General features: G+C 39.9%; 1 protein-coding gene across 1 annotated transcript; it reads right to left on the bottom strand.

Annotated features, from left to right (window-relative positions):
• Positions 1-1,212: 1,212 nt before the first annotated feature.
• Positions 1,213-18,442, bottom strand: Polr1f (RNA polymerase I subunit F). The gene is made up of 4 exons (NM_001108707.1): positions 18,089-18,442; positions 13,317-13,458; positions 4,614-4,822; positions 1,213-4,064 (listed from the first exon to the last, which is right to left on the bottom strand). Exons 1-4 carry the CDS (start codon positions 18,340-18,342, stop codon positions 3,704-3,706), a joined length of 966 nt encoding a protein of 321 aa, NP_001102177.1. The 5' UTR covers positions 18,343-18,442; the 3' UTR covers positions 1,213-3,703.
• Between the last annotated feature and the right edge of the window lie 6,094 nt (positions 18,443-24,536).

Raw genomic sequence — 24,536 nt, 5'->3', positions numbered from 1 at the left:
TTTCAAAGATAGGATTTCAGTAATATACAGACAATAGAAACAACGAATACCTTGTGGAAACTTAGAAGAATATATACAACAAAAATTGGAATATTTTAGGATCCAATATTTCTATTAGTAATGCTAGAAACTAAATATAAAGTATTTAATTTACAATACCCAGGGAAGATGAAGTGGGGAGGGGATTATGGGATTTAGTAAATAAACAATTAAAAAAAAGACATGGCAAGTAAAGTTAACAGTGATTTGAAACTAAGAAAATACACAAACACTGGCACAGCTGGTCAGATGTGTTTATATATGAAATCATTAGCTTCGTAATATATAAGAACCAATTAGAACTTTATTTAAAAAATCATTTAACAAATTCCCTATGAATGGCCATAATAGACAAAAATTTAACACCACTATACAAGATAAATAACTAGGAAAACTAATCAATTCATAGAATTTTGTTTTGTCTGAAGACTGATAAGGTGGGGCTGGAGAGATGACTCGTCCCCTACAGTAACAGCTATCTAACACAAGGACCTCAGCTTAATCCCCAGCACTCACAGAAAATCTGGGGGCTGTGGCACGTACCCATAACCCCAGCAACTGGGAATATGGAGACAGGAAGATACTGGTCAGACTGTCCAGCTGAATCTGTGAACTCATGATTCAGTAAAACCATCTCCAAAACTAGGCGAGAGACTGAGGAAGAACCCACACACATGCACACACAGGAACATACAAGGTACAGGGGGGCTCCTTGCCCATATACATCAAGGTCTAGCTCATGTTTAACTCAAGAACCTGGGACAAGGTGTTCTGCTTTGTGACTCATTCTTGCCACTTCCAGAATTCAGTTCTTTGCCGACACAGGACCATTTCCTGCTGTCTGTTGGCCAGGGAAAGCTCTTAGCTCTTTACCCTTGGGTTCCAGGATCCCCTCCATCTACAGTAAGGGAGTCTTCCACCTAATTTTTCTCACACCTACTTCTCTCAATTCTTCTTCTGACACAAGGTGCAGATTACTTTGATTGTGAAAGGCTGCTGTGATTAGATTTTAACTGCTCAGGCCCTTGTGCAATGTTGCAATTGTGCAGAGAAAACTTTTCACTCATGAGGATGAGGATGGGAAGCCCTGGGGATCACCACTCCAAACAAGCAAAGTCTTCTAAAACTCAAGAGTATCGTTTGAGTATTAAAATGTGGTAATTTAGTTATTTTTGCTTATCTATTTTTTTATCAATAGATAAATTTAACATGTTGTTTTGGTGTTCATGGAAGGCAAGAATCATGTGACTTACCATACTGTGCTAAATATAATCACAAATTCAACTCCTAAAATATGAAGGATTTATTGAACATTTTCTAGATATGTTACATCAAATCCTTACAAAACAAACATTACAATCCCTTTCAATTTACAAATTCATTTGAAGAGCATTGTCTGAAGTAATGTAATGAGTTTCATCTATGATCTTACTTAACCACTGAGAAAAAATAAACTGGAAACAGGATAAAATTAATATTTTACTTAGCAAAAGTGTTAAGCAAAAAGTTAAATTTTCAATTTCCCCTTCTCAATGAGATATGAGCGTGTCCCCCGTGGGTCTTCCATGCTTAGTATCTTTGGGTCTGTGGTTTATAGCAGTTATCCTGTACTAAAATCCACATACAAGTGAATACAGACTGTTTGTCTTTCTGGGTTCAGGATCTTTTCTAGTTCCATCCATTTGCAAATTTAATGATGTCATTGTTTTCAATAGCTGAGTACTATTCCATTGTGTAAATGAACCATATTTTCTTTATGCATTCTTTAGTTGAAGGACATGTGGGTTGTTTCCAGTTTATGGCTATTATGAATAGCTGCTTTGAACATAGTTGAGCAAATGTCTTGTGATATGGTAGTGGTTCTTTTGGGTATATGTCCCAGAGCTGTGTCTTGAGGTAGATCTATTCCCAGTTTTCTAAGAAAACACCAAAGTTACTTCCAAAGCAGTTGGAAGTTTGGACCCCCACCAGGGTGTTCCCCTTGATCCACATCCACATCCTCGTTAGCACGAGCTGTTGCTTGAGGTTTTTTGTTTTGTTTTGTTTTTTTTAATATCTTAGCCATTTTGATAGGTGTAAGACAGAATTTCAGAGTTGTTCTGATTTACAATTCCCTGATGACTAAGGGTGTTGAGCATTTCTTTAAGTGCTTCTCCACCACTGGCGATTCCTGCCAAGAATTCTGTCTAGGTCTGTACTCCATTTTTTAATAGACATCAAGGATGGATGGAGGAAGGAGAGTGGGTGCGGGAGTGGGTAGGTATGGGAACAGGAGGGATGAGGTAAAAGGAGGGAAAGACAACTGTATTGCAGTATTCTTTGTATTTCTTAAAATATCTTTAATTTAAAATCTCATATTTTGTACTGAGACAAGGCATGTTAATTTGGAATAGTCACAGTTTAAGAAGGGACCTGAAAGCCACATAAAAATTTTCAAGTATCCTGAGTGAAAGATGTTGGTTTGTACCTTTCCTCTGTTGGTCAGATCTACCTGTACACATTAAATTGCTGCATTCTTTATGCTCTATATACCATACATTAAATCAGGAAACATGGTTGCCAAAAGTTACTCCTTATCAAATAGTAAATTGATGCTCACACTATGTCTGCCAGTCAGTGACAACAGCAATGACTGACACGGAAGGTCAACCCTACGCCCGTATATTTCCAGATACTAACTAAGGAGATCAATGTTTTCTTCATGGTATTTACAATTACTGTTTTATTTCCTCACTTAGGCTGTGTGCACACAAGTGTTTCTCCCATTTTGCTTCACAGAGAAATGAACATTAACTTGATTTTTATATCCTTTGGCCTCAATAAAACACATTACAACTATTAAGTGCCTGGCTATGGGTTGATTATGAACCTCAACCAACTCATCTTCATTATAACCTTCTGGTTAGGCATAACACATCCCACATTTATCAGTGAAAGCAGTAATGACGGTGGAGCTCCTCCTCAAACAAGTCTAGAACACCCCTAATCATTAAAAGCTTACTGGAGATTTTCAACTAGCAAGAACCACATTTATCCCATCTTCACCTTGCTCATGATCTATATAACAAAATAAAGACTACTGAAACACAAAGTAGAAATTAACAGCCCTTCCCCTAACAGTCTCGGAATTCAAGAACACATGTACACACACCCTCTGGGAGAGACAATGAGTTTTCCGCCCACCACACATTCAACAGACAGTCACAGGGTATGTAAGAGTTCTAGATAATCTTCCTTAGGTATACATTTTAAATAAAATAGAAATACTGTTTAAGGAAAATTTAAACTTAGTAAATGTATTGTGCTTTTTAAAAAAAATGTTCTGGCTAAAGACAACATTTATTATCAGAAAAAAATTGAAAGCATAAAGTTCTTTGGCAGATGTTGAGAATGTAAAATTTTACGTAGAACATTAACAATATGAGTCAAGGTAAGAAACATTTGTTAACATTTCCCCTTTACTGTAATAAAATAATACTATAATAATACTGGTATTATCCAAAATTTATATAATCAGTTGTATGATTTTAGTACAAAACCCTCCAATCAAGTATTTGTTTGTGAATTTCCTATCAGCATTTCCTACCATTCAAAAAATCTATTCACCTGTATATCTGAATATGTTAACAATAGAAAAGACAATTACTGTCTCTTCTTAGGTGACTCAGTTAGCCTCTTCACTGTGTTTTCTTTTCTTCTTTTTCTTTTTATGGTCACTTTGGTAGCCACTGGAGTCACTGGCTTGGAAAATGGGGTCCTGATCTTCCTGGTGCCTTTTCTTCTTCTTTTTCTTCTTCTTTGGCTCTTCCTCAAAGAAGTCATTGACATCATCACTACACGGCAGGCCTGCTTCGTCCTCTGCAGCAGCATCTGTAACATCTGCTACCTCTGTAACACTTTCCACTGTTGCACAGACTTCTCTGTCTTTGTCTTTCTTCTTCTTCTTCTTTGGAATTTTTTCAACAACCTCTTCAATGACAGTTTCTTCTACATCTTCAGAAACTACAGAGCCCTTATGCTGCAAACTGTAAATGAACAGATTTTAAAAATATTAACAGCAATAGGCAAAAAGAAAGAAAAAATATGAGGCCAAGTCTGTTTCAATAGACTATGACTCTTTGCACAAGATCGTTTACTGTGGCTCTAATTCTCAATGTTCTATCTTGCTATTCCTCAGACCACTGAAATGTCTATGAGTTGTCAGATGCCAAGGTCAATGGCATATTTATCCAGCGACTTTTTGATCTTTAGGCTTTCTTCTCCCTGTGGCAGGCTAGTTTCCAATTCAGGATCCTCCTGCCCATGCCTTCAGAATGCTGGGATTCCTGACACAGTCTACTATTTACAGCTGGCCCAAATTTAACAATGAAATGTGGATTTCTTGTTTTACTTTCACTGTACTTCTATAGAAGCTCAAGCACCACTTCAAAATTTGGAGTTGGTTAAGAAATTTTTAGCTATGAAACATTAAATCCAGGCTAACTAGCTAAACCACAGACATTTGAAAAAGAAAACATACTTCTGGTATATATCAGAGCAACAAGATCTAACTATTTCAATCATCATACACTAACCTTGTGGTATTTAGTTTTCCTCGAATGCAGAATACTCCAGCAGAATCTGAGTCTAAGCGAAACACATCAAATTCCAGTTCATCCCCTACATTTATCTCCAATGTTTGCCACTCCTCATATGACATCTGCTCAGGTTTAGGGATAGAAGCATTAAAACATCCATGTACTAAACAGCCAATATGGCTAGAAGACACTTTATTAACTGTACCCTGTAAAGAAGAGAAAAGAAAGAACATAACATCATGAAGAGAGTCAAAGAGTTAAAAGGTGAGTAAAACTTTATAAACATGAAATTCATCTTCAAAAGAGAAAATATCACATTAATGGCATGCTTTAAAACACTTTACAAAAGTCTAACAACTTACCATACCATACCAAAACATAACTTTAGAAAACTTAGAAACATTAAATTTTATTAAAGAATTGCTTGTCTATTTTAAGTGGATAACAACTAAACCAGTTCTTCCTTAAACAAAGGTGGAAAGGTGTGGGGTTGGCTTGGCTCCACTGCAGAACTGCCCAGGGAGTAGGTGGCTCCGTGACTGAGACCAAGCAGAGAATATGCTGTCGTATGCATGTGTTCTGCATAAGAAGCCCAAAGCAAGAAGCATGTGCAACTGGGCTCAAATTGATATTTCTATAAACTGACTGAATTTCAAAGCTCACAAACACAATTTTTTTTTCTTTTTTTGGGAGCTGGGGACCGAACCCAGGGCCTTGCGCTACCACTGAGCTAAATCCCCAACCCCACAAACACAATTTTTACTAATTCAAATTAACATGAGTATAAATAGTTCTATTAGGAAACAAAGCATTCTTTATTAATCTGGAACATGGATTGACTACTTCTGAAAAGCTTACAGGTATTAAGTCACTTTTATGCTTAAAAAGTGAGGCTTTCCACGGAATTTAGTTTTTAGTCTCCTTTGGAACCAATGTGCATGAGTTTATAAATGAAAACCCTAAAATACTTTGTAAAGATGCATTTTCTGAAGCACAGAACTATAAAATAATAGAGGCATGCATGCGATACAAACTGTTACAGACTGTAACAGAATCTAAAGCTCCCTTATCCGTCATGACCAGGAGGAGTCTGATGTCTGATCTGTAATGACCAATTAAATGCCATCCATAACTTCTAAAAGTCTCTAAAAAACAAACTATGGTATATCTACAGAATGAGGTGTTAATTTTTCAGAATAAAAAAGAGAGCTGCCAAGTTTTAGACACAAAGAAAATAATCTTAAATGCAGACTGAGAACAAGAAAGCTAATCAGAATACTTGCTTCATGAGGTAAGAATCCAGTATGGGCAAGTAAGATAGCTTAGTCAGTACGGCATTTACAACTTGACTCCCAGTACCCATGTGGTGGAAGGAGATAGAGGACTCTCTACAAGTTGTACTCTGGCTTCCATGTGCACACTGTGGTACTTGCAGACTGTAGAGTGTGTGAATGTACACACACAAACAGGTGTAATTAAAGATAAGTACCTAACATCTTAGAAAAGGCAAAACCACAGGATAGCAAAAAGATCAATGATTGTCAAGAACTAATGTGAACAGTGAGGATCAAGAGGTAGTGTACAGGGAAACTCTAGGGCAGTCAAAGTACTGTGCATGATGCTAAACAGACAGCACAATATATCTGTGAAAATCTAAGGTATGTACATGAAGACTGAACTCTAACATAACCTTTGAACTATATGCAAGGCAGAGCAGGATAGCAACTGAAGGAGATTCTCTGGCAATCTCTTCCTACATACAGCCATTCATAAACCAGACTACCAGAATAAAAATAAAAAAGTCAGCTAAGAGAGTATTACATATGCTTACTTTAAACCTTGTGCTAGATTTGCCATAATGAAACTTAATGCTGGGCAAAGTCCCCAGACCCCTACTGTCAGGCTAAGTACCCCCAGCAGTGAATTTCTGAAATTATGCCAAATGGGCAGCAAAGAGAAGGCTTCACTACTAACCACTCTTCCAACTTCAGCAAAAGAAGGAGCAAGACAAGAAAGCTAGCACAGGGCTTTCAGACCCTGGGATAGGCCTGCTGCAATAAAACAAATGCCCAGTGTTGCAGAATACAACACAGAGCAAGTCTACCAACACTAGCCTGCATCAGGAGACCTACACACCTGGTACCCAGACCTGAGTTTCAGCTACTTCAGTTGATGTTGGCTTGGGGAACTCCCATTCTCCTCCTTAGCTTAGCAAGTGCCTGCAGCTGTCAGAATCAGGTCAAGATCCCACTTAGCACCAGCTAAGTTGTCCAACAGACTGTCTCTCTACCACATGCCTCCTAAATGTAAGGTAGTAGAGCTACTGCCAGGACAGTGCTTACAGATGAATCTTTAGAACATATTCTCACAGTTAGCAGAGAACTGTGCCCTCCTATGAGGCTTGTGTTTGTTGATTTGTATTACCTCTGGCTACATGCACACTTCAGTGTACCCCTGAGACTGTACAGGTCCTTGTGGTTCTGAGGTTCAGGGATAGTCCATCTTAGTATCAGTACAGTTGGTGAAGAATTGCCTTCACTAACAGTCTCCTCACTCTGAGCTGACAGAATGATACAAAACTCTATTTTCTGGAAAAGGGCAAAGGTAGAAAACACTGAGGCGCAGAAAGCTAATGCTTCTTTATCTCCACAGCCCCCGGGGGCCAGCCTATGCAGAGAACACAGATCAGCTCTAGTGACAAGAACATACATGAGGCCAATCTACTAGGCTTGTACAAAAGACAAATAGCATCACCTGTGGCTGGCTGTGGCAATGCTAGGTCATGAATCCTATAAAAATACCTACAAAAATGTTTGTCTTGGGCTCATGGTACAACGTTGGCTCTAATGGCTACAAATATGGCTTAAGAGCCTAGGGCTGATCCATTCACAACAAATCTGCCTAGAGCCAGGCAAAAACTTGCAATGTGTGACCACAGGCCTGTTATGTAAAAAAGACACTGAATCTTATTCTAGTCTCAGCACATGCATCTAGAGACGGACTATACTTTAGATATTCTTCTGTTTCTTTCTGAATAACACACGGATAAAATACTTGGAACAAAACCTGGCTTGAATGGCACTCAAATGCTGAAGCAGGTACCATCAGACTTTGGGCTGATCTGGACCTGGATCCCATCTAGTTCTGAAACAGTGTAAGTATCAGAGGCTTAGATGAAGAGCACTGCTTAAAATCTCTGCAGAGGCAAGCACAGACAAGGCCAGGGCAGGGAGTGGATTAAATGTACCACATGCCAACAAATATCAAGGGCATTCTGGAAACCATGACTTCCCTGAGTGTTCAAAGCTATGATGCCAAGAATCACTGTGTGGGCACTACCAAGGAACTCAATATGCTTCAAGAAAACATTGAGAAACTGGGAGATGAATGTAATTTTGAGCTGTAAAACTGCACATAGTGAAATTTAAAACGTGTCGGAGGTATCACTAGAAGGATAGATCAAACAGGAGAATTAGTGAGCCTTCAAGCAAAGTGAGCTTAGTTAAAGAATACAAAGGGGAAAAGGAAAGAAGAGGAATATAGAAAACGTAAAGGAACCCTACGTATTAAAGGAGCAAATATTCAGATTACTGGTGTTGAAAGACTTGGGAAGCTCACCCAACTGTGAACTCTGTAAGCTATATAAATGACCTTCCTGGCAAGATTTATCCACTGGTGCAAAAGTGTCATGAATGCAGGGATAACAAACCATATTTCTATCCAAGACCCACCTCCAAAGATGGACAACATAGAGACACTGTCAAGGGACCCCAAACCTGTGGCAAGATGGGACAGGGACCTTAGAGGAAAATCTACTACTATTATAGGTTTAGCTATGTGGACATAGCAATAAAGAAATCCCCAATGACTTAATGCTATAAGCATAAATCAATGCATCACTAAACCCTCATCAGAGCAGCTTACTGCAATGGAAGGTAATTAATACGGAGACCCACAAATGCACAATGTACAAAGAAAAAGAGATTTTGAAGTGCCTAGCCCTAAATGGGATATTTGTATCATACTCCTTCCCTCGAGGCTCAGAAAAGGGGTAGGGTAGAAGACTATAGGAGCCAGAAGTAGAGGATGATTTCCAGTAATTTTCCAGCCATAATAGATTGATGCTCATAGGAATTCAGAATGATTGTGACAGGATGTGTTGTCTACACAAACCTTCAGGATTGAAACATTCCAACCTTCAAGGAAGCTCCACAAGCTACAACATAAACAATCCAAAATAGCTTCAGGAAGTCCCTAAAACTGATCAGATTCACTAGGTCCCTCCTTCTTAGGGGTAAAAGATAAAGGTTGCTGAGAGTCACACTTTGACAAGTTAAGCTGCAAAGAAGACTCTCAGAGAAGTGAAGTTGTAAATAAGGTTTGCAACCCAAACTTGCCTAGAAGTAAATGCTGCTGAGCTGCCTGAAGGAGATTATAACCAACTAAGTTGCTTGGAAAAGACACTCTCCAACTGCTGAGATGTCTGAAGTTTATACAATATGCTCTAGGTTCCCAGATTGTGAGCTGTCATCTGTGCTGGGGTAGGCTTTTGTAATGCAGCTGTCTGAGTAATTTCTCTCCAGTAAGCAACCAATCAACCAATCCTGTAAAAAACCCTAATAATACTCATTGGTTAACCAAGTTGGGCTTTAATGATATTCATAACTTGGTCTGTCATGGGGTTCCTATCTGTGCTTATGTGAGCCCTACAACCCAAAGTGGAAAAAAGAACACTGTTATCAAGGCCTGGAAGAAGAGCTAGTGGTTAGGAGCACTGGCTGCTCTTCCAGGCACCGGTTTGATTCTCAGCACTCGCATGGCAGCTGGCAATCTGTCCAGGGCATCTGAGGCCCTCTTCTGGCCTCTGTAGGCACTACATGCAAACAGTGCACAGACAAAACACTCAGAATACATAAAGGATAGTGTGTCAAAGAGTACCTGTCATTGCATTAGACACAAGAGAAATAACAAATCAAACGAGATCAACTTGGTAAACCATCAATCTACAGAGATAAACAGAAGGAATAAAGAATATCCAAAGCTGAATGTAAATGGGGAATAAAAAGAACCACATGGCTTTGCAAGCCAATGAGAGAGAGAGAGAGAGAGAGAGAGAGAGAGTGTGAGTGTGTGTGCGCGCGCGAGCGCTTTTTCTTTGAGGAGTCTGAATGGAAGTACTCTGCATGGGGGACTGGGAAACAGTGCTTCCTCCAGGAGTCAAGAGTTCTTACACGAAAATCTCAGTGTCCAGTATGAGCTGTTTCTTGTGAGTTACTGGTCAGGGAGGACCAAGTGAAACCCAAAACAACACAGAACACTGCCACTGCTTTTGGCTGGCCACCAAAGCTAGATGGTAAGACCCTACTTAAGATTCAACAGACTTTGCTTTATTGGAGAAATAAAACTGGAACTGACATGAAAATTTCTTCTTACATGGCTAAATTTCATGGTGCCAGAGCTGATGTGGGGATGTCATCAACAGTCTTAGCCAGTCGGTGGACTCTGCATGCTACAACACTGACCCGCCAAGCACGTCACACCTACTGATACAGTAGGGTCAGAGTGCTGTGGAGCAGGATAAACCTGGTCAAAGCCCATGGCTTGGAAGGTCATGGGCCCTAGGAAGAAACTTATGTGCATTTCAGAGTCTTAGAAAACAAAGCAAATCCAAAATTAGGTGGAAAATGGTAATAAAGACCAGAGTAGAATTGGTTCTTGGAAATGGTAAACAAAATTAATGAAACTAACTGGGAATGGGGTGTAGACACAAATCAGCTTACAAAGCAGAGTTACATTCCAACTGACACTGCAGCGGTTAAAAGACCATCAGAGGTTATTTCTTCTTTTTAAAAAGTGTATGTTAACATATTGGAAAATCTAAGAGAAATGAACAAATGTCTGGACACATATGACCTAGCCAAGCTGAATCAAGTCCATTGGAATAGACTGTAACAAACAGGGACACTGAGTTGGTAATGGTCCCGTATGAAGAAAAGACTTTGATTCAATGGCTTCATCACTTAACCTTACCAAACTTTTGAATATGAACTACTATCAACGGTTCCCAAGCCATTCTGTATAAATCAAAACAAAGGTATTAATTCTGTGCATGTTACCTTCGTACCAAAACTTGATAATAATACAAAATGATATCTAGTAATTCATGTTCCCGGTGAACACCTAATTGAAGGTTACAGTGTTATCAAAAACTCATGTAACACAGTCAAGGTAACTAGTTTCACTATAGGGACTTCAGAATTGTGTGACATACAAAAATCAGTTAAATACAATGTAACTACATAACTAGAATAAAGGATTAAAATCATGATCATATAACTAATCAATTCTCACTGCCCTCCTTCTGTAGAGTACTAATCTATAGTGCACTATTAAAAACATTACCTGTCAATAAAGCTCTGATGGCTTATTAGCAAAAGGAAGTAGAAGGTAGAAGTTCCAGGAGAGATAGGAACTCTGGGAAAGAGTCAGGCATGGGAAAATTCACTACCTAGACACAGAGGAAGTCAGATGTATGAAACTGAGAAGAGGTAACCAGTCATGTGGCAGACATAGAATGGTATAAATGATTTATATAAGTTAAGAGATAGCTGAGGAGCAAGCCTAGCTTAAGGCCATATGCATTTTAAATAAAAATAAGTCTCTATGTCCTTATTAAGAAACTTGGCCAGGCTTAGAAAAGACACACACAGTCAGACTAAAGACTAGCCAGGGCAAGTAGGCACTACAATGAAAGAGAAGACACAGCAATAGGAAAGTCTCAATTATCCCCATCTGTAGGCAGGATGACTGAATATATAGATGAATTTAAGGGTTCCACCAAAGATTTTAGAACTGGCAAATGAATTCAGTTAGGTAGCACATACAAAAATAAAGACACGAAATTAATAGCTTTCCTAATAAATACAATTTAACCCTATTCTCAATAGCCACACAAAAATTAACTACTTAAATAAACTCCATTTTGAAATGAAAGCCCTCTATGATGTAAAGCAAAACTAACTAATGAGAGGAAGATAAAATGACAAGAAAGAAACGAAAAGAAACACGAAAGAAAAAGAAATAAACAAAGAAGAAAGCAAGCTGGCTAGCTCCCTAAGTTCTTATGTGGAAGTCCAGATACTGTTACAATGACCATATTGCTAAAAGCAAGCCACAGTGCAATATCCAAATGACTAATAATGTTCTTTATAGAATTTAAAAACAAAATCTTTATACAGATGTACAAAAGACAAAAAACAAAACAAACAAACAAAAAGAGGACAACCAAAGCACAAGAAACAAAAGCAAAAAACACTTAAATGATTGTTAATTGTAGTGAGATTATTATATAAAATTAAAGTACTTCTGTACCTCAAAGGAAACACTCAAGAGTTAGAGAAACGGCACGCAAGACAGGAGAAATGTCAGAGCTCAGAAACATAAAGAACAAAAAAGTAAGTCAAATAAAAATGGACAAATGGGGCTGGAGAGATGGCTCAGTGGTTAGGAGCACTGACTGCTCTTACAGAGGTCCGAGTTCAATTCCCAGTAACCACATGGTGGTTCACAACCATCTGTAATGGAATCTGATGCCCTCTTCTGGTGTGTCTGAAGACAGCTACAGTGTATTCATATTAAATAAATAAATAAATAAATAAATAAATAAATAAATAAATAAATCTATCTTTAAAAACATGGACAAATGATTTGACGAAACACACCTCAAAAGAAGTAGAAGTAGCCAATAAACACATGGGAGAAATGCTCACATTTTAGCCACAGGGGAACTCCGAATCACAACTTCAATGCTATACCTGCAATGGCTAAGCACGCTCAAAGACTGACAGGGCTTAGAATCACCCAGTAGGCCATGGCACACTACTGGGTGTCTATGACACAGTTTCCGAAGAGGATTAACAGAGCTGTGAGAACAAAGGCTGGAGTCCAGAGAGAGTAAGAGAAAAGCAGAAATCAGTCAGACACCAGTATTCCTTTCTGTTTCTTGGCCCAGCAGGATGAAAACTTCTGTACTCTGTGCCTCCTTGCCAAGTAAAGCAGAAGCCAAACAAAACCTTTCATCCTTCAAGCCTTTTCTGTCAAGTATTTTGTTATGGCAACAAGAAAATGACTCGATATTTCACCTAAATGGTTAATACCAACCACAAAAATTACATGGTGAAAAGATGTGAGCAAAAAGAACTCACACAATTGCTCCTGTGAATGTAAGTCAACAGACACTATAGGAATCATAAAAGGTAGTGAGTGCTACCATATGATAATAATCCAAGAGGTAAAATCAACACGGAGCAGAAGAGCCTGTGCACCCGCCCAGGTTTATTCAGCACTGCCCACAACAGGTAAGACGCTGCTGTCTACCACCGTCAGAAGAAGAATGGATAGCTGGAGTTTACATACACAGAGCAATACCATGGAACAAACATATCCACACAGAAGAGAGAATTCCTGTGATCTGCAGTGATGTAGAGAGCTGAATCATGTTACTGAAGCAAACAGGCACTGAAAGACAATTACTGATTTTCTTCCATATGTGGAAACTACAGTTCATTTTTAAAGGAACCCAAGAGAAAACAGTGATTGTTAGGGAGTAGGAAGGGTGCTAGGTCAAGGCATTTCCAGAAAAAAAGTTATGTAAAGGAAGTAAGAAAAAAAAAAAAAAAAAAAAAAAAAGGCTGTACATACCATCAGTTTCTGCCCTGGTTTAGGGCAGAAAATAACAAAATCGGCTTCAATGTTAAGATGAATGTGTCCTTGATCATCATAAATATCTCCCAGTTCACCCACAACTCTGATGTTATCATATGCAATGGGAACACCTAAAAGGCTGTAAAAGGGGGGAAAAGATACTGTTAATCCTAGTTAAAGATAATCTGCTGTTATCTCTCTGACATACCACCCCTTCCCAAACATAATGGTATCACCTAGTCTCATAGGCTAATAACACTAGCCATCCTAGCAATTATCATTCATCAAAATTTCCATTGTCTCAGTTAAAGTGACCAGCAGCACAGGCACTCAGAACTAAGCACTGCAATAAACTGACACTCATATGCTACCTATCTGAATCGGTCATACTAGGGGGAATAATGGAACTAAGCAAGAAAACATCTAGATACTGTCTGACTAAACACAGGCAATTGTGACACTATCCACTATTACTAGTTTCTATATGTGATACTATATAATAAGGGAAGCATGACTGTTTAAGCTACAGCCTGATCACTGGAACCAATGACTTAATACAGAAAAATAACAAACTAAAATCTTTTCTACTGAAAAGAAATGTTAATGGACACAACCATATCATTTGAGAACTGACTTACACTTAAGTAGACACATTTCAAGTCAAGACTAACAGCCTATGATTATTTTAAAAGGCCAATTAACTAAGAAGACATATGAGCTTTACTAATTCTTCCGCACAAAAAACTTCCTGAAGGAAATTTCCCTAACTACACACACACACACACACACACACACACACACACACACACACACCCCACATGTAAAAATGTATTACTGTTTGTAACCTAATTTTATTGAATCCATTTGTACAAATGTTTAGATTCAAAGTACAACTCTAAGGTCATGGACAGAAGAAAATGTTTTATTGGCCTCAATTAAATTTCTAGGACAGTCCACCTAAAGTAAGAAAAAGGATTTCTATATAATAGATTTTATTTTAGTGAAACAGCCACAACCCATAGGAAAGGAATTGTAATAGCTACCAAATTAGGAAACCCATACACTCAGAGATCTTCCAAGGAGAGTACTGAAAATTTAGCTTCTATACATTGTGGCTTACCTAAGGAGGAATCGTACATCATAGGCAATGTGAGGGACGTTGAAACAGAACAAAAGGAAAACACAAGTATCCACCACAACTGTCAAGGAAAAGTCTCTGCTTCTCTTAGAAACCTCCTCTAATATAATACTGAGAAGAATCTAGCGAGGAGACATCGCTGTCCCTAAATGGCACTTGGAAACAAATGTCACTGCTGCATTTATCACAGACACTGCAAAAGCCAGAAAGGAACTCTGCTGTGTACAGAACAGTTCTGTACATGTATGTGCAAGCAGTCTCTATGCAGGATTCTTAAATAAGGGACAAACTTGTTTATAAATTGCTGAGGATAGAATTTACACTTTAAAACAAGTATATCAATTTATATTTGTCAACTTTATATACTCCTAACATACTAAAACACTTGTAGAAATGGAGCAATACTTGTATGCCAGAAAGACTATTTTGTGGTAGGTCAACAGAAATAACCATGTCATAAAAGCACCAGTAACTGTAGATGGAGTGTGTACTATCTGAGCTACACATGCAAAATGTCTGGATCAATCTGCATTTGACTGAAACACTTAACCAGCAACTCTATGAATAAGTGAAGAAGCACCTAACGTCTTAGTTTTCCAGACCATTATGCTCAAATGTCATAGATTAAAATGGTTTACAGGGTTGGGACACTATGTAAAATTTTTAACTATATGGGTAGGTTGTGCTAATCTTTAAATTTCATTTCAGCATAGTGAATGATATTTTCATAACAGTAAACACTGCAAATTATGGCCACCAAGGGGATACCAGGACCCACAGGGTTCAGCATCTCTAAGGACTGTTATGCCCACTGAGTGCAAGGCTAAATGAATTTGTGAAACCCGTAAGACTTTTGGGAAACTACTTAGAGTAACCTACCAAGCATCACATATTCAAAGACAGATTTCTTAACACTAAATATCTTCTCTTTATTTAAAATATATATATATATATATATATATATATATATATATATATATATATATATCTCAATACATACGGTCCACATGAGGTTCACATGGTAACTTCACCTAGGATATATAGGAGGCAACTAGATCAAGTTTAAGGGACATTTTAAGCATTTAAGACTTCCTTGGGACTAGGAGGATAAAATGCATCTGACATCTTTAAATAACCCAAGGGTGCCAAAGTATGCTGTGTTTTATTTTATTCCCTGACAAATGGCCTCTTAAAGGTTCAACTTAGAAGCTACGATGTGATTTCAGAAAACTACTTACTTTCTCTAAGAGAACAGTCCAAAGTTGAAATAGGATATTTTTTGTAAAATAAAATCCTGCCACAGAGAAAGAGAGGCAACAGTCTGACTATTAGGAAACGCTGTTAAGAAGACTTAAACATTAGCACGGGAGTCTCAATTCCATATATTTTTTAAATAAGAAGACAGACGTACTGGTGCTTCAGGACCGCCCACAAGTCTAAAAACATAAACTATACAGGATAAATGGTACAAATAACATGGGACAATTAATATGGCAATATAATTCTCATTATTTCAACGTTTTATCCCTTGATTTATTAATACTCAACTAATACTCGAGTAACACTGGAACCTAATATGCACTGTGGGGGAAAAAGGCCTTTTTAAGCATACTTTTGGCATAGTATCAAGGAAGGGAGGTGTCCAGATCAATTAAACAGTATATTCTATTCTAAATGGCTGCATTATCCAATTCTGTTACAGAAGTTATCAGTTTCTCATCTGTAATAATGACTCCTATTATACACCTTTATATAATGTTTCCCTAATGGATGAAAAGCTGTTTAGAATACTTAACATAACTGCTTGTGTTTTCATGTTAGTGATCACCTTGTATATTCTTAAATCTTTCGACCCCTTTAATCATTTTCCTTTCAATAACTGCTAATTGATATCTTTACTTACTGCCTCATCCTATTTAAAATATCTAATTCTAATTTGTTTCTTAAATTGTAGATGTAACCATGTCCCAGGGACCTCAAACGTGTACCTCTCCTCTCAAGAGAGTTCCAAGTCTCAACTGGAGGCTAATAAGTGGATAAAGCAACAACTGTGCTGTAAGAATCAAAAACTGGCAACTGAAGAGATGGTTCAGCAGTCAGGAGCACTTGCTGCTCCTGCAAAAGGCCCAGAATCCATTCCCAGCATGCACTTGTGGTTCACAATCATCCATAATTCTAATTTCTGAGGATCTGATACCTTCTTCTGAGGGCAGCAGGCATGCACTTGGAACACATACACACATGTAAGCAAAGCATAAATAAATAAATAAATAAATAAATAAATAAATAAATAAACAAACAAACAAACAAACAAACCTAATACAAACGAAAAGAGGAGCAGGAGAAAAAAAAAAAAGAAACAGATAAAGACAATGGGAGGAACGTAATGGCCATCTTCTAAGTCTTCGACACTCTCCTAAGGATCCACGGCATGTGTTTCCCCTGACTACTACAATTACGGAGTGTTTACAGGCCTCTGCTCCCAGCATTCTAGCTTACATTTACTACCCATCTGTTTATGGCACTCACTGGCTAGAATGCCATCTAAATACCAGCCTATTGTGTCGTCCTCACAAAATCTAATTCCACTTTCTCACTATAACTTGTCAAGTTTTAACAGCTCACTGGATTTGATTTACATTATATCCCCACAGTACCCGAAAGCTCCTTGAAAGTAGACTCTTACTTCTATCTCTCTATCCCAACTCCAAACGTAGATGTATGCAATGGTGCTTGAAGGATGCTGTATTACTATTATTCTAGGTAGGCTTGATGGTTAATGGAACTGACTGCACCCGAATCCTCCAGAGTGGTAACCGCTCTGGCTAATTTGCCCTAGAGAAATCACAAGGGAATCACTACAATTTCTGAAGTGTCACAGAATTACTGAGGACATCAAATGATGTCTCAGGTATCCATAAGCCACAGTCTCAGAACCTCACCCCACTTCATTCCAAATTAGTTGTGGAATATTACGGTCTATCACTTTCCATTGAAATTTTGAGATTTTTTTTCAAGTTAACTCTTCTACAGCTTACTATAAATGCACTAGTGTGTGTGTGTGTGTGTGTGTGTGTGTGTGTGTGTGTGTGTGTGTGTGTGTGTGTGTAAAACGAGGTTCATCACTCATCCCCAATTAGGCCTCAGAAGAGGAAAAAAAAAAAACAAAGAAATTACTCGAAACAAACCTGCCTGTGTTTTGCAATGAAACGACTTATCCATTTTAAATGTTGTCTTTCACATTAGTAGAATCTAATACTAACAGTAAAATGTCATTGCTAAGTGAGAACACACCCGGAAGTGACTAAATGAAACCTTTAATACCCAAACAAAGCTCATCCCGGTGGGTTTCTAGACACCAGGCACTACTGGTCTCCACACAGGGGTGCTTTTAGCACTGCCGCAGCCGACCACTTATTACTTCACCAGCCAGTTTCATCCCCAGGAGCTGGGCCACTGCATTCAGGCCAGCGGCGCAGAAGGCGACTGTAGACGCTGGGGCTAAGGTTCACGAAGCTGGTGCAACTTTACCTCCATGGTGTTACGGAGCCCGGGCCCATTCGGAAGCTGAGAAGGGGCGACAGGCATCATCTGAGCTGCCGGCTCACAGAAGGAGACAGAGAGCCCTTACCTCTCGGAGTAGCGCAGGAGTTCGGCGTCCAGCTGCTCGCGGATGCCCGTGCGCTTCCTGCTCAGGTAGCGGGGCGACAAGGCGATGTGCCTGCGGTGCGGGGCGGCCACCAAGCAGGAATAGCGGCTGCTTACCAGCGCACACGCCGCGGCATAGCTCGGTAGTTCCAGGCAAGGCAGAATCCCGGCCTGACCCGCCACCGGCCTCTCGGAGGCCGCCTTGGGCCGCTGCGACTCCACAGAGCCCGCAGCCATGCGGCTTGTCAGGATGCTTTGGGGCTCGCACGAATGACGCAAACATTCCCGCTCGCCTCCGACGCTTGGCTTACATCATCAAAAAGCGACCGACCGCGACTGGGGATTTTTAATTTCCTAAAGCTGCATTATAGAGGTTTGACCAGCAGAGGGCTGCTGCTCTTTCCCAAATCCAGGTAAACCGCCGAGGCCCTGGTCCTTACTGAGCATGTGTGAAATCCAAGGATTCTGCTTTATATAGGCAGATGCAGAACGTTTGTTCATCACTGCAAAGTATGTTCAGTTATGGAGCGAAACTTGAATTTATTGATCTAGGCATTTAAGCCTAAAAAGGCAGAGGCCTGAAATAGCTTGATTTTTTTTTTTTTTTAAAGCTCCTTAGTTGATTTCACTGCTCGGCCAAGGCCTAGTGAATTAATTGTTTCTTTTATTTCTTTTGGTTTTCTGGTTTGGTTTTGTTTTTAGACACTGTCTCTCCATGTAGCTTTGGGTGACTTGAAACTCACTAGGTAGATCAAGCTGATACATGGATATTTGCCTGCCTCTGCCTCAAGAGAGCTGGGATAAAAGGCATGTGCCACTACTCCCAGCTGACTATTTTCTTTATTGGATTTAGCATGGCTATTAATAGGAGTGCCTGTTCCAGTTGCAGTGGGGCCTGATACATTTCTATGAGCTGAAGCTGTTCAATAAGGAATCAGAAACATTAGTGGAGTAGATTTTCTTTTCTTTTTTTATTTTTCATGGATATTTTATGCATTTACATTTCAAATGTTATCCCCTTTCCTGGTTCCCCCTCCCATCCCTGCTCCCTCTGCTTCTATGAGGATGCGCCCCCTCCCACTAACCCACTCCCACATCAAAACTCTGGCATTCCCCTACATTGAGGAAACAAGCCTTCACCAAGGGCTTTTCCTCCTAATGATGCTGCCACATATGTGGCTGGAGTCATGGGTCCCTCCATGTGTATTCATTGGTTGGTGGTTAAGTTCCTGGGAGCTCTGGTGGGGTCTGGTTGGTTGATATTGTTGTTCTTCCAGTGGTATTGCAAACCTCTTCTGCTCCTTGAGTCTTTTCTCCAACTTCTCTATTGGTGTCCCCTTGTTCAGTCCAATAGTTACTGCAAGCATCCTCATCTGTATCAGTAGGGCTCTGGCAGAGCCTCTCAGGAGATACCCATATCTGACCCCTGTCAGCAAACACTTCTTGGCATCAACAATAGTGATTGCATTTGGTGGCTGCATATGGGACGGATCCCCAGGTGGGGCGGTCTCTGGATGATCTTTTCTTCAGTCCCTGATCCACTTTTTGCCCCTGTATTGCCTCTTATGAGTATTTTGTTCTCCCTTCTAAGAAGGACTGAAGCATCCACATTTTGGTCTTCCCTTTTCTTGAGCTTCATATGGTCTGTGAATTTTTTCTTATGTATTCCAAACTTTTAGGCTAATATCCACTTATTAGTGAGTGCATACTATGTGTCTTCTTTTGTGACTAGGTTACCTCATTCGGGATGATATTTTCAAGTTCCATCCATTTGCCTAAGAATTTCATGAAGTCATTGTTTTTAATAGCTGAGCAATACTCCATTGTGTAAATGTACCACATTTTCTGTATCCATTCCTCTGTTGAAGGGCATCTGGGTTCTTTCCAGCTTCTGGCTATTATAAATAAGGCTGCTATGAACCTAGTGGAGCATGTGTCCTTGTTATATGTTGGAACATCTTTTGGGTATATGCTCAAGAGACGTATAGCTGGGTCCTCAGGTAGCACTATGTCTAATTTTCTGAGGAATGGCCAGACCGATTTCCAGAGTACCAGCTTGCAATCCCACCAACAATGGAGGAGTGTTCCTCTTTCTCCACATCCTCGCCAGCATCTGCTGTCACATGAGTATTTGATCTTAGCCATTCTGACTGGTGTGAGGTGGAATCTCAGGGTTGTTTTGATTTGCATTTCCCTGGTGACTAAGGATGTTGAACATTTCTTTAGGTGCATCTCGGCCACTTGATATTCCTCAGTTGAGAATTGTTTAGCTCTGTAACCCATTTTTTAATAAAGTTAGTTTGTTCTCTGGAGTCTAACTTTTTGAGATACACACACACACACACACACACACACACACACACACACACACACACACATTGGGTTTTAACCCGCTGTCAGATGTAAGATTGGTAAAGATCTTTTCCCAATCTGTTGGTTGCCATTTTATCCTATTGGCAGTGTCCTTTGCCTTACAGAAGTCTTGTAATTTTATGAGGTCCCATTTGTTGATTCTTGATCTTAGAGCATAAGCCATTGGTGTTCTGTTCAGGAAATTTTCCCCAGTGCCCATGAGTTCGAGGCTCTTCCCCACTCCCTCTTCTATTAGTTTGAGTGTATCTGGTTTTATGTGGAGGTCACTGATCCACTTGGACTTCAGCTTTGTTAAGGTGATAAGAATGGGTGGATTTGCATTCTTCTACGTGCTGACCTCCTGTTGAACCAGCACCATTTGTAGGACAGAGTCTTCTATATCATGTACTTGCATTTGAAATAATGCAGGATATCAAGTAACTCCATGGGAATCTGTCCTGGATATCACGTAATCGCATGGGAAGCAGTCGAGTTTCTCACGTACCAGCATGAGAAGAAGTATTGGATCTGATGTGCATGCATGGGAAATTTTCCCGTGGATCAAATACTCACAAGAACAGCACTCTGGCATATCATGTACACCAGTGGTTAACAGTCCTAGATACCATGTACCTGCGATTGTAGAAGGCCTGGATATCATGCTCATATGGGTTGAATCCCTAGATATTATGCACTGGAATAGGAAACAGGTGAGGTTATAATGTAACCACATGGGAAACAGTCCCCTTTATTATACATTTTTAAGATGTTGTACCTGCATGGGAAGAAGCCCTGGATATTAGTGCCCACATGAGAGGAAGCATTGGCTATAATGAACTATCGGGAAGAAATTCCTTTTTGGAGTATCTGCATGGGACAAAGTTCTAAATATCTTATTTTTGTGCAGGAAGAATTCAAGGCTATTGTGTACATGCATGTGATGACTTCCTGAATATGAAGTACCCACCTGAGAAATGTGTCCTGTACCTGCAGGCAAAGCACCCCCAGATATCGATACAGAGAGATGATACTCAGGACTTCCAATCGTGATACACGGGAATATTCCAGTGGGGAATATGATCCCAGAGTGCTTCCCAGGCAGGTACATGGTACCTGGGACTTCTTCCCATGTGTACACATGGAATGCATGATGTCATCCCAAACTGGGACAGCATACTCAGAACTGCTTATTATATAGGAACATAATATCCATGATGTATATAGGTACATAAGGGTGCGTACAACAATGCAGGACTTCTTCACCTTCAGAAAGATACCAATACGCAGGACTGCTTCCAACACAGGTACGTGATATCCAGGACTTCCACCAAGAGGGCGCATGATACTCATACCCATGCCAGCACAACAATACCAAGTACTGCTTCATATATGAGAAATGATATCCAGGACTGCTTCTCATTCGGATACATCATGTCCTGGCCTTTTTCCTGATATGCTGATTCTCCCCCATGGGTACATGACATCCAGGAGTTTTCCAACATGGGTACTTCATGATATGAAGGACTGCATCTTATGTGGGTACAAAATATGCAAGACTGCCTCCTGCGAGGAAAAATGATAACCAGGAGTGCTTTCCATGTGTGTGTGTATATATATATATATGTATATATATATACATATATATATATGATCCTGTTCCTATGCAGGCATGTGACAGCCCAGAGGGTTTCCCAGATGGGTGCATGATATCCAGGACTACATTACATGCAGTATATGATATGTAAGACTTCCTAATATTCGGGACTTTGCACCAAGGAAATACAGACATCCAGGACTTCATCTGATACAGATACCACATATCCAGGGCTGCTTCCCATGTTGGTATATGATATCCATTATTCTTTCTAATGCTGATGAATGATATCAGACTTCGCAAGTACCACATATTCAGGACTGCTTCCCATCTCAGTCTAAAACTGAGTTACATGCTGGAGTGATATTTGGGACTGCTTTCCATGTGGGTACATGTTATACAGTGCTTCTTTCCATGAAAGATAAACTATTCAGGACTGCATTCTTTGTGAAATCACCTAGAAAGGACTACTTTCCATGTGTGTAAATGATACCCAGGACTTCTTTTATGAGAGTTCCAGCAGGACTGCATCCCATGGAGGTTCTTCATATCCAGGACTGCTTCTCAGGCAGGAAAATTAAATCGAGGACTGTGTTCCGGGGAGGTACTTAATATACAGGAATTGCTCCCATTTGGATACATGATATCCTGGACTTCTCCTGTGCGGATGCATGGTACACAGAAATTGTATGAGTGCAGGGGCATAATACCCAAGCATGTACATGATACCCAGGCATGTACATGATGTCCACGCTTGAACATGATATCCAGCAATTCCTCTAATGTGAGTACATGCAGTTCTGGACTTCTTCCCACACAGCTAGAAGCTATATAGAGCTTTCCTGCATGTGGGTACCACATATACAAGACTGCTCCACTGGGAGTCTATGACACTCTCAGCGTTTTTCAGGATATGCAGGGATGCTTTCTAGGTGATTTATGAAACGCAGAACTTCTTCCCATGCAGGTTCATGATATCTAGGACTTCTCACCATTTGTGCACATGATGTGCAAGAATCCTTCCCATGCAAAGAACGTGATATACCAACGTTTCCCATGTGGGTATATGATATACAGCACTGCTGCCCATGTAGATGCTAGGTATCCATGACTCCATCCTATGCAGCTGCAAGACATCTGGATTTCTTCCCGTGTAGATCCATGATACCATGGGTAATAGACATAATTTCTTCACATGAAGGAACAAGATATCAATACTTCATCCCATGCAGGTACCCCATAGACAGGACTGCTTCCCCTGCTGTTCACGAAATCCTGTGCTTGTTTCATGCAGGTACCTATAGCTAGTACTGCTTCTATACAATACTTGATGTCCAGTCTTCATTCCATATGCTACATTATAATTTGAAATCATTCCAACGTGGGTTCAAGTTATCCAGAACTTCCTCCTGTGTGAGTTAACATTTCCAGACCTGTTTCCTCTGAAGGTACATTATATCCAGGACTACTTTTCCATATGGTTACCTGATATCTAGGACTGTGTCCAATGTGTGCATGACTTCCTGGATTTCTTTCCAAGTGGGTACGTGATATCCAGGACTTTAATCCACGTGGGCATATGATATTTAGGATTAATCTGCATTTGGGTACGTAATATCCAGTAAAACTTTGAATGTGGATACATGTTATGTCGGATGTCTTTCTGTGAAAATACAGAGACCCAGGACTTTTTCCCTCCACAAGTACATTGTTTATAGAAATACTTCCCGTGTGTGTGTGTGTGTGTGTGTGTGTGTGTGTGTGAGAGAGAGAGAGAGAGAGAGAGAGAGAGAGAGAGAGAGAGAGAGAGAGAGAGGGAGGGAGGGAGAGAGAGAGAGAGAGGGAGAGAGAGAGGGAGAGAGAGAGAGAGAGGAAGAGAGAGAGAGAGAGAGAGAGAGAGAGATGTCCAGGACCGCTTCTTATCTGGCTACATGATATAAAAGACTGCTTTCCATGTAGGTACACCATACACTGGATTTCTTCTCATGTGGCTCAGGATACTTCGGACTGCTTTCCATGTGGGTATATCATGTCCAAGATTACTTTTTATATGGAAACTGATATGCAGGAGTTCTTCCCATGTAGGTCATGAATCCAGGATTTCTATAGGTTCATGATACACATGACAGTATGCCATGTGTGACTGCTTCTCCTGTGGGAAAATAACATCCAGTACTGCTTCCCATGTGGGTACACGATATACAGGACGCTATTTTGATACCATATACCCGCCTGTGAAACTGTCTTGAGTATCATGTATCTACATGGAAAACTGTCCCGTGTTTGTTACCTGCAAGTCACAAAAGTCCTAGATGTCATGCCTCTGCATTAGAAGCAGACCTATCATGTATGTGCCACAGAAACTAGTCCCGTATATCATGTACCTGCATGTGAGGAACTCCTAGATATCGTGTACCTGTGTGAGAAACAGCCTTGGACATTTGTGTCTGCGTGGAATAAAGTCCTGGAGATATTGTATGTGCAT

This window comes from Rattus norvegicus, chromosome 6 (genome assembly GCF_036323735.1).
Source record: "Rattus norvegicus strain BN/NHsdMcwi chromosome 6, GRCr8, whole genome shotgun sequence".
In the NCBI taxonomy this organism is placed as follows: domain Eukaryota; kingdom Metazoa; phylum Chordata; class Mammalia; order Rodentia; family Muridae; genus Rattus; species Rattus norvegicus.
Note: the sequence above shows the minus strand (reverse complement) of the source record. Positions and strands in the feature narration are given on the sequence as shown.

Excerpts from the sequence above, each read along its gene's own strand:
- Polr1f (NM_001108707.1), bottom strand. The coding sequence starts at position 18,342 with ATGGCTGCGGGCTCTGTGGAGTCGCAGCGGCCCAAGGCGGCCTCCGAG. Across the intron at positions 13,459-18,088 it reads CTCCTGCGCTACTCCGAGAG|CCTTTTAGGTGTTCCCATTG; the intron begins GTAAGGGCTCTC and ends CCCCTTTTACAG. Across the intron at positions 4,823-13,316 it reads AACCAGGGCAGAAACTGATG|GGTACAGTTAATAAAGTGTC; the intron begins GTATGTACAGCC and ends TCTTCTTTACAG.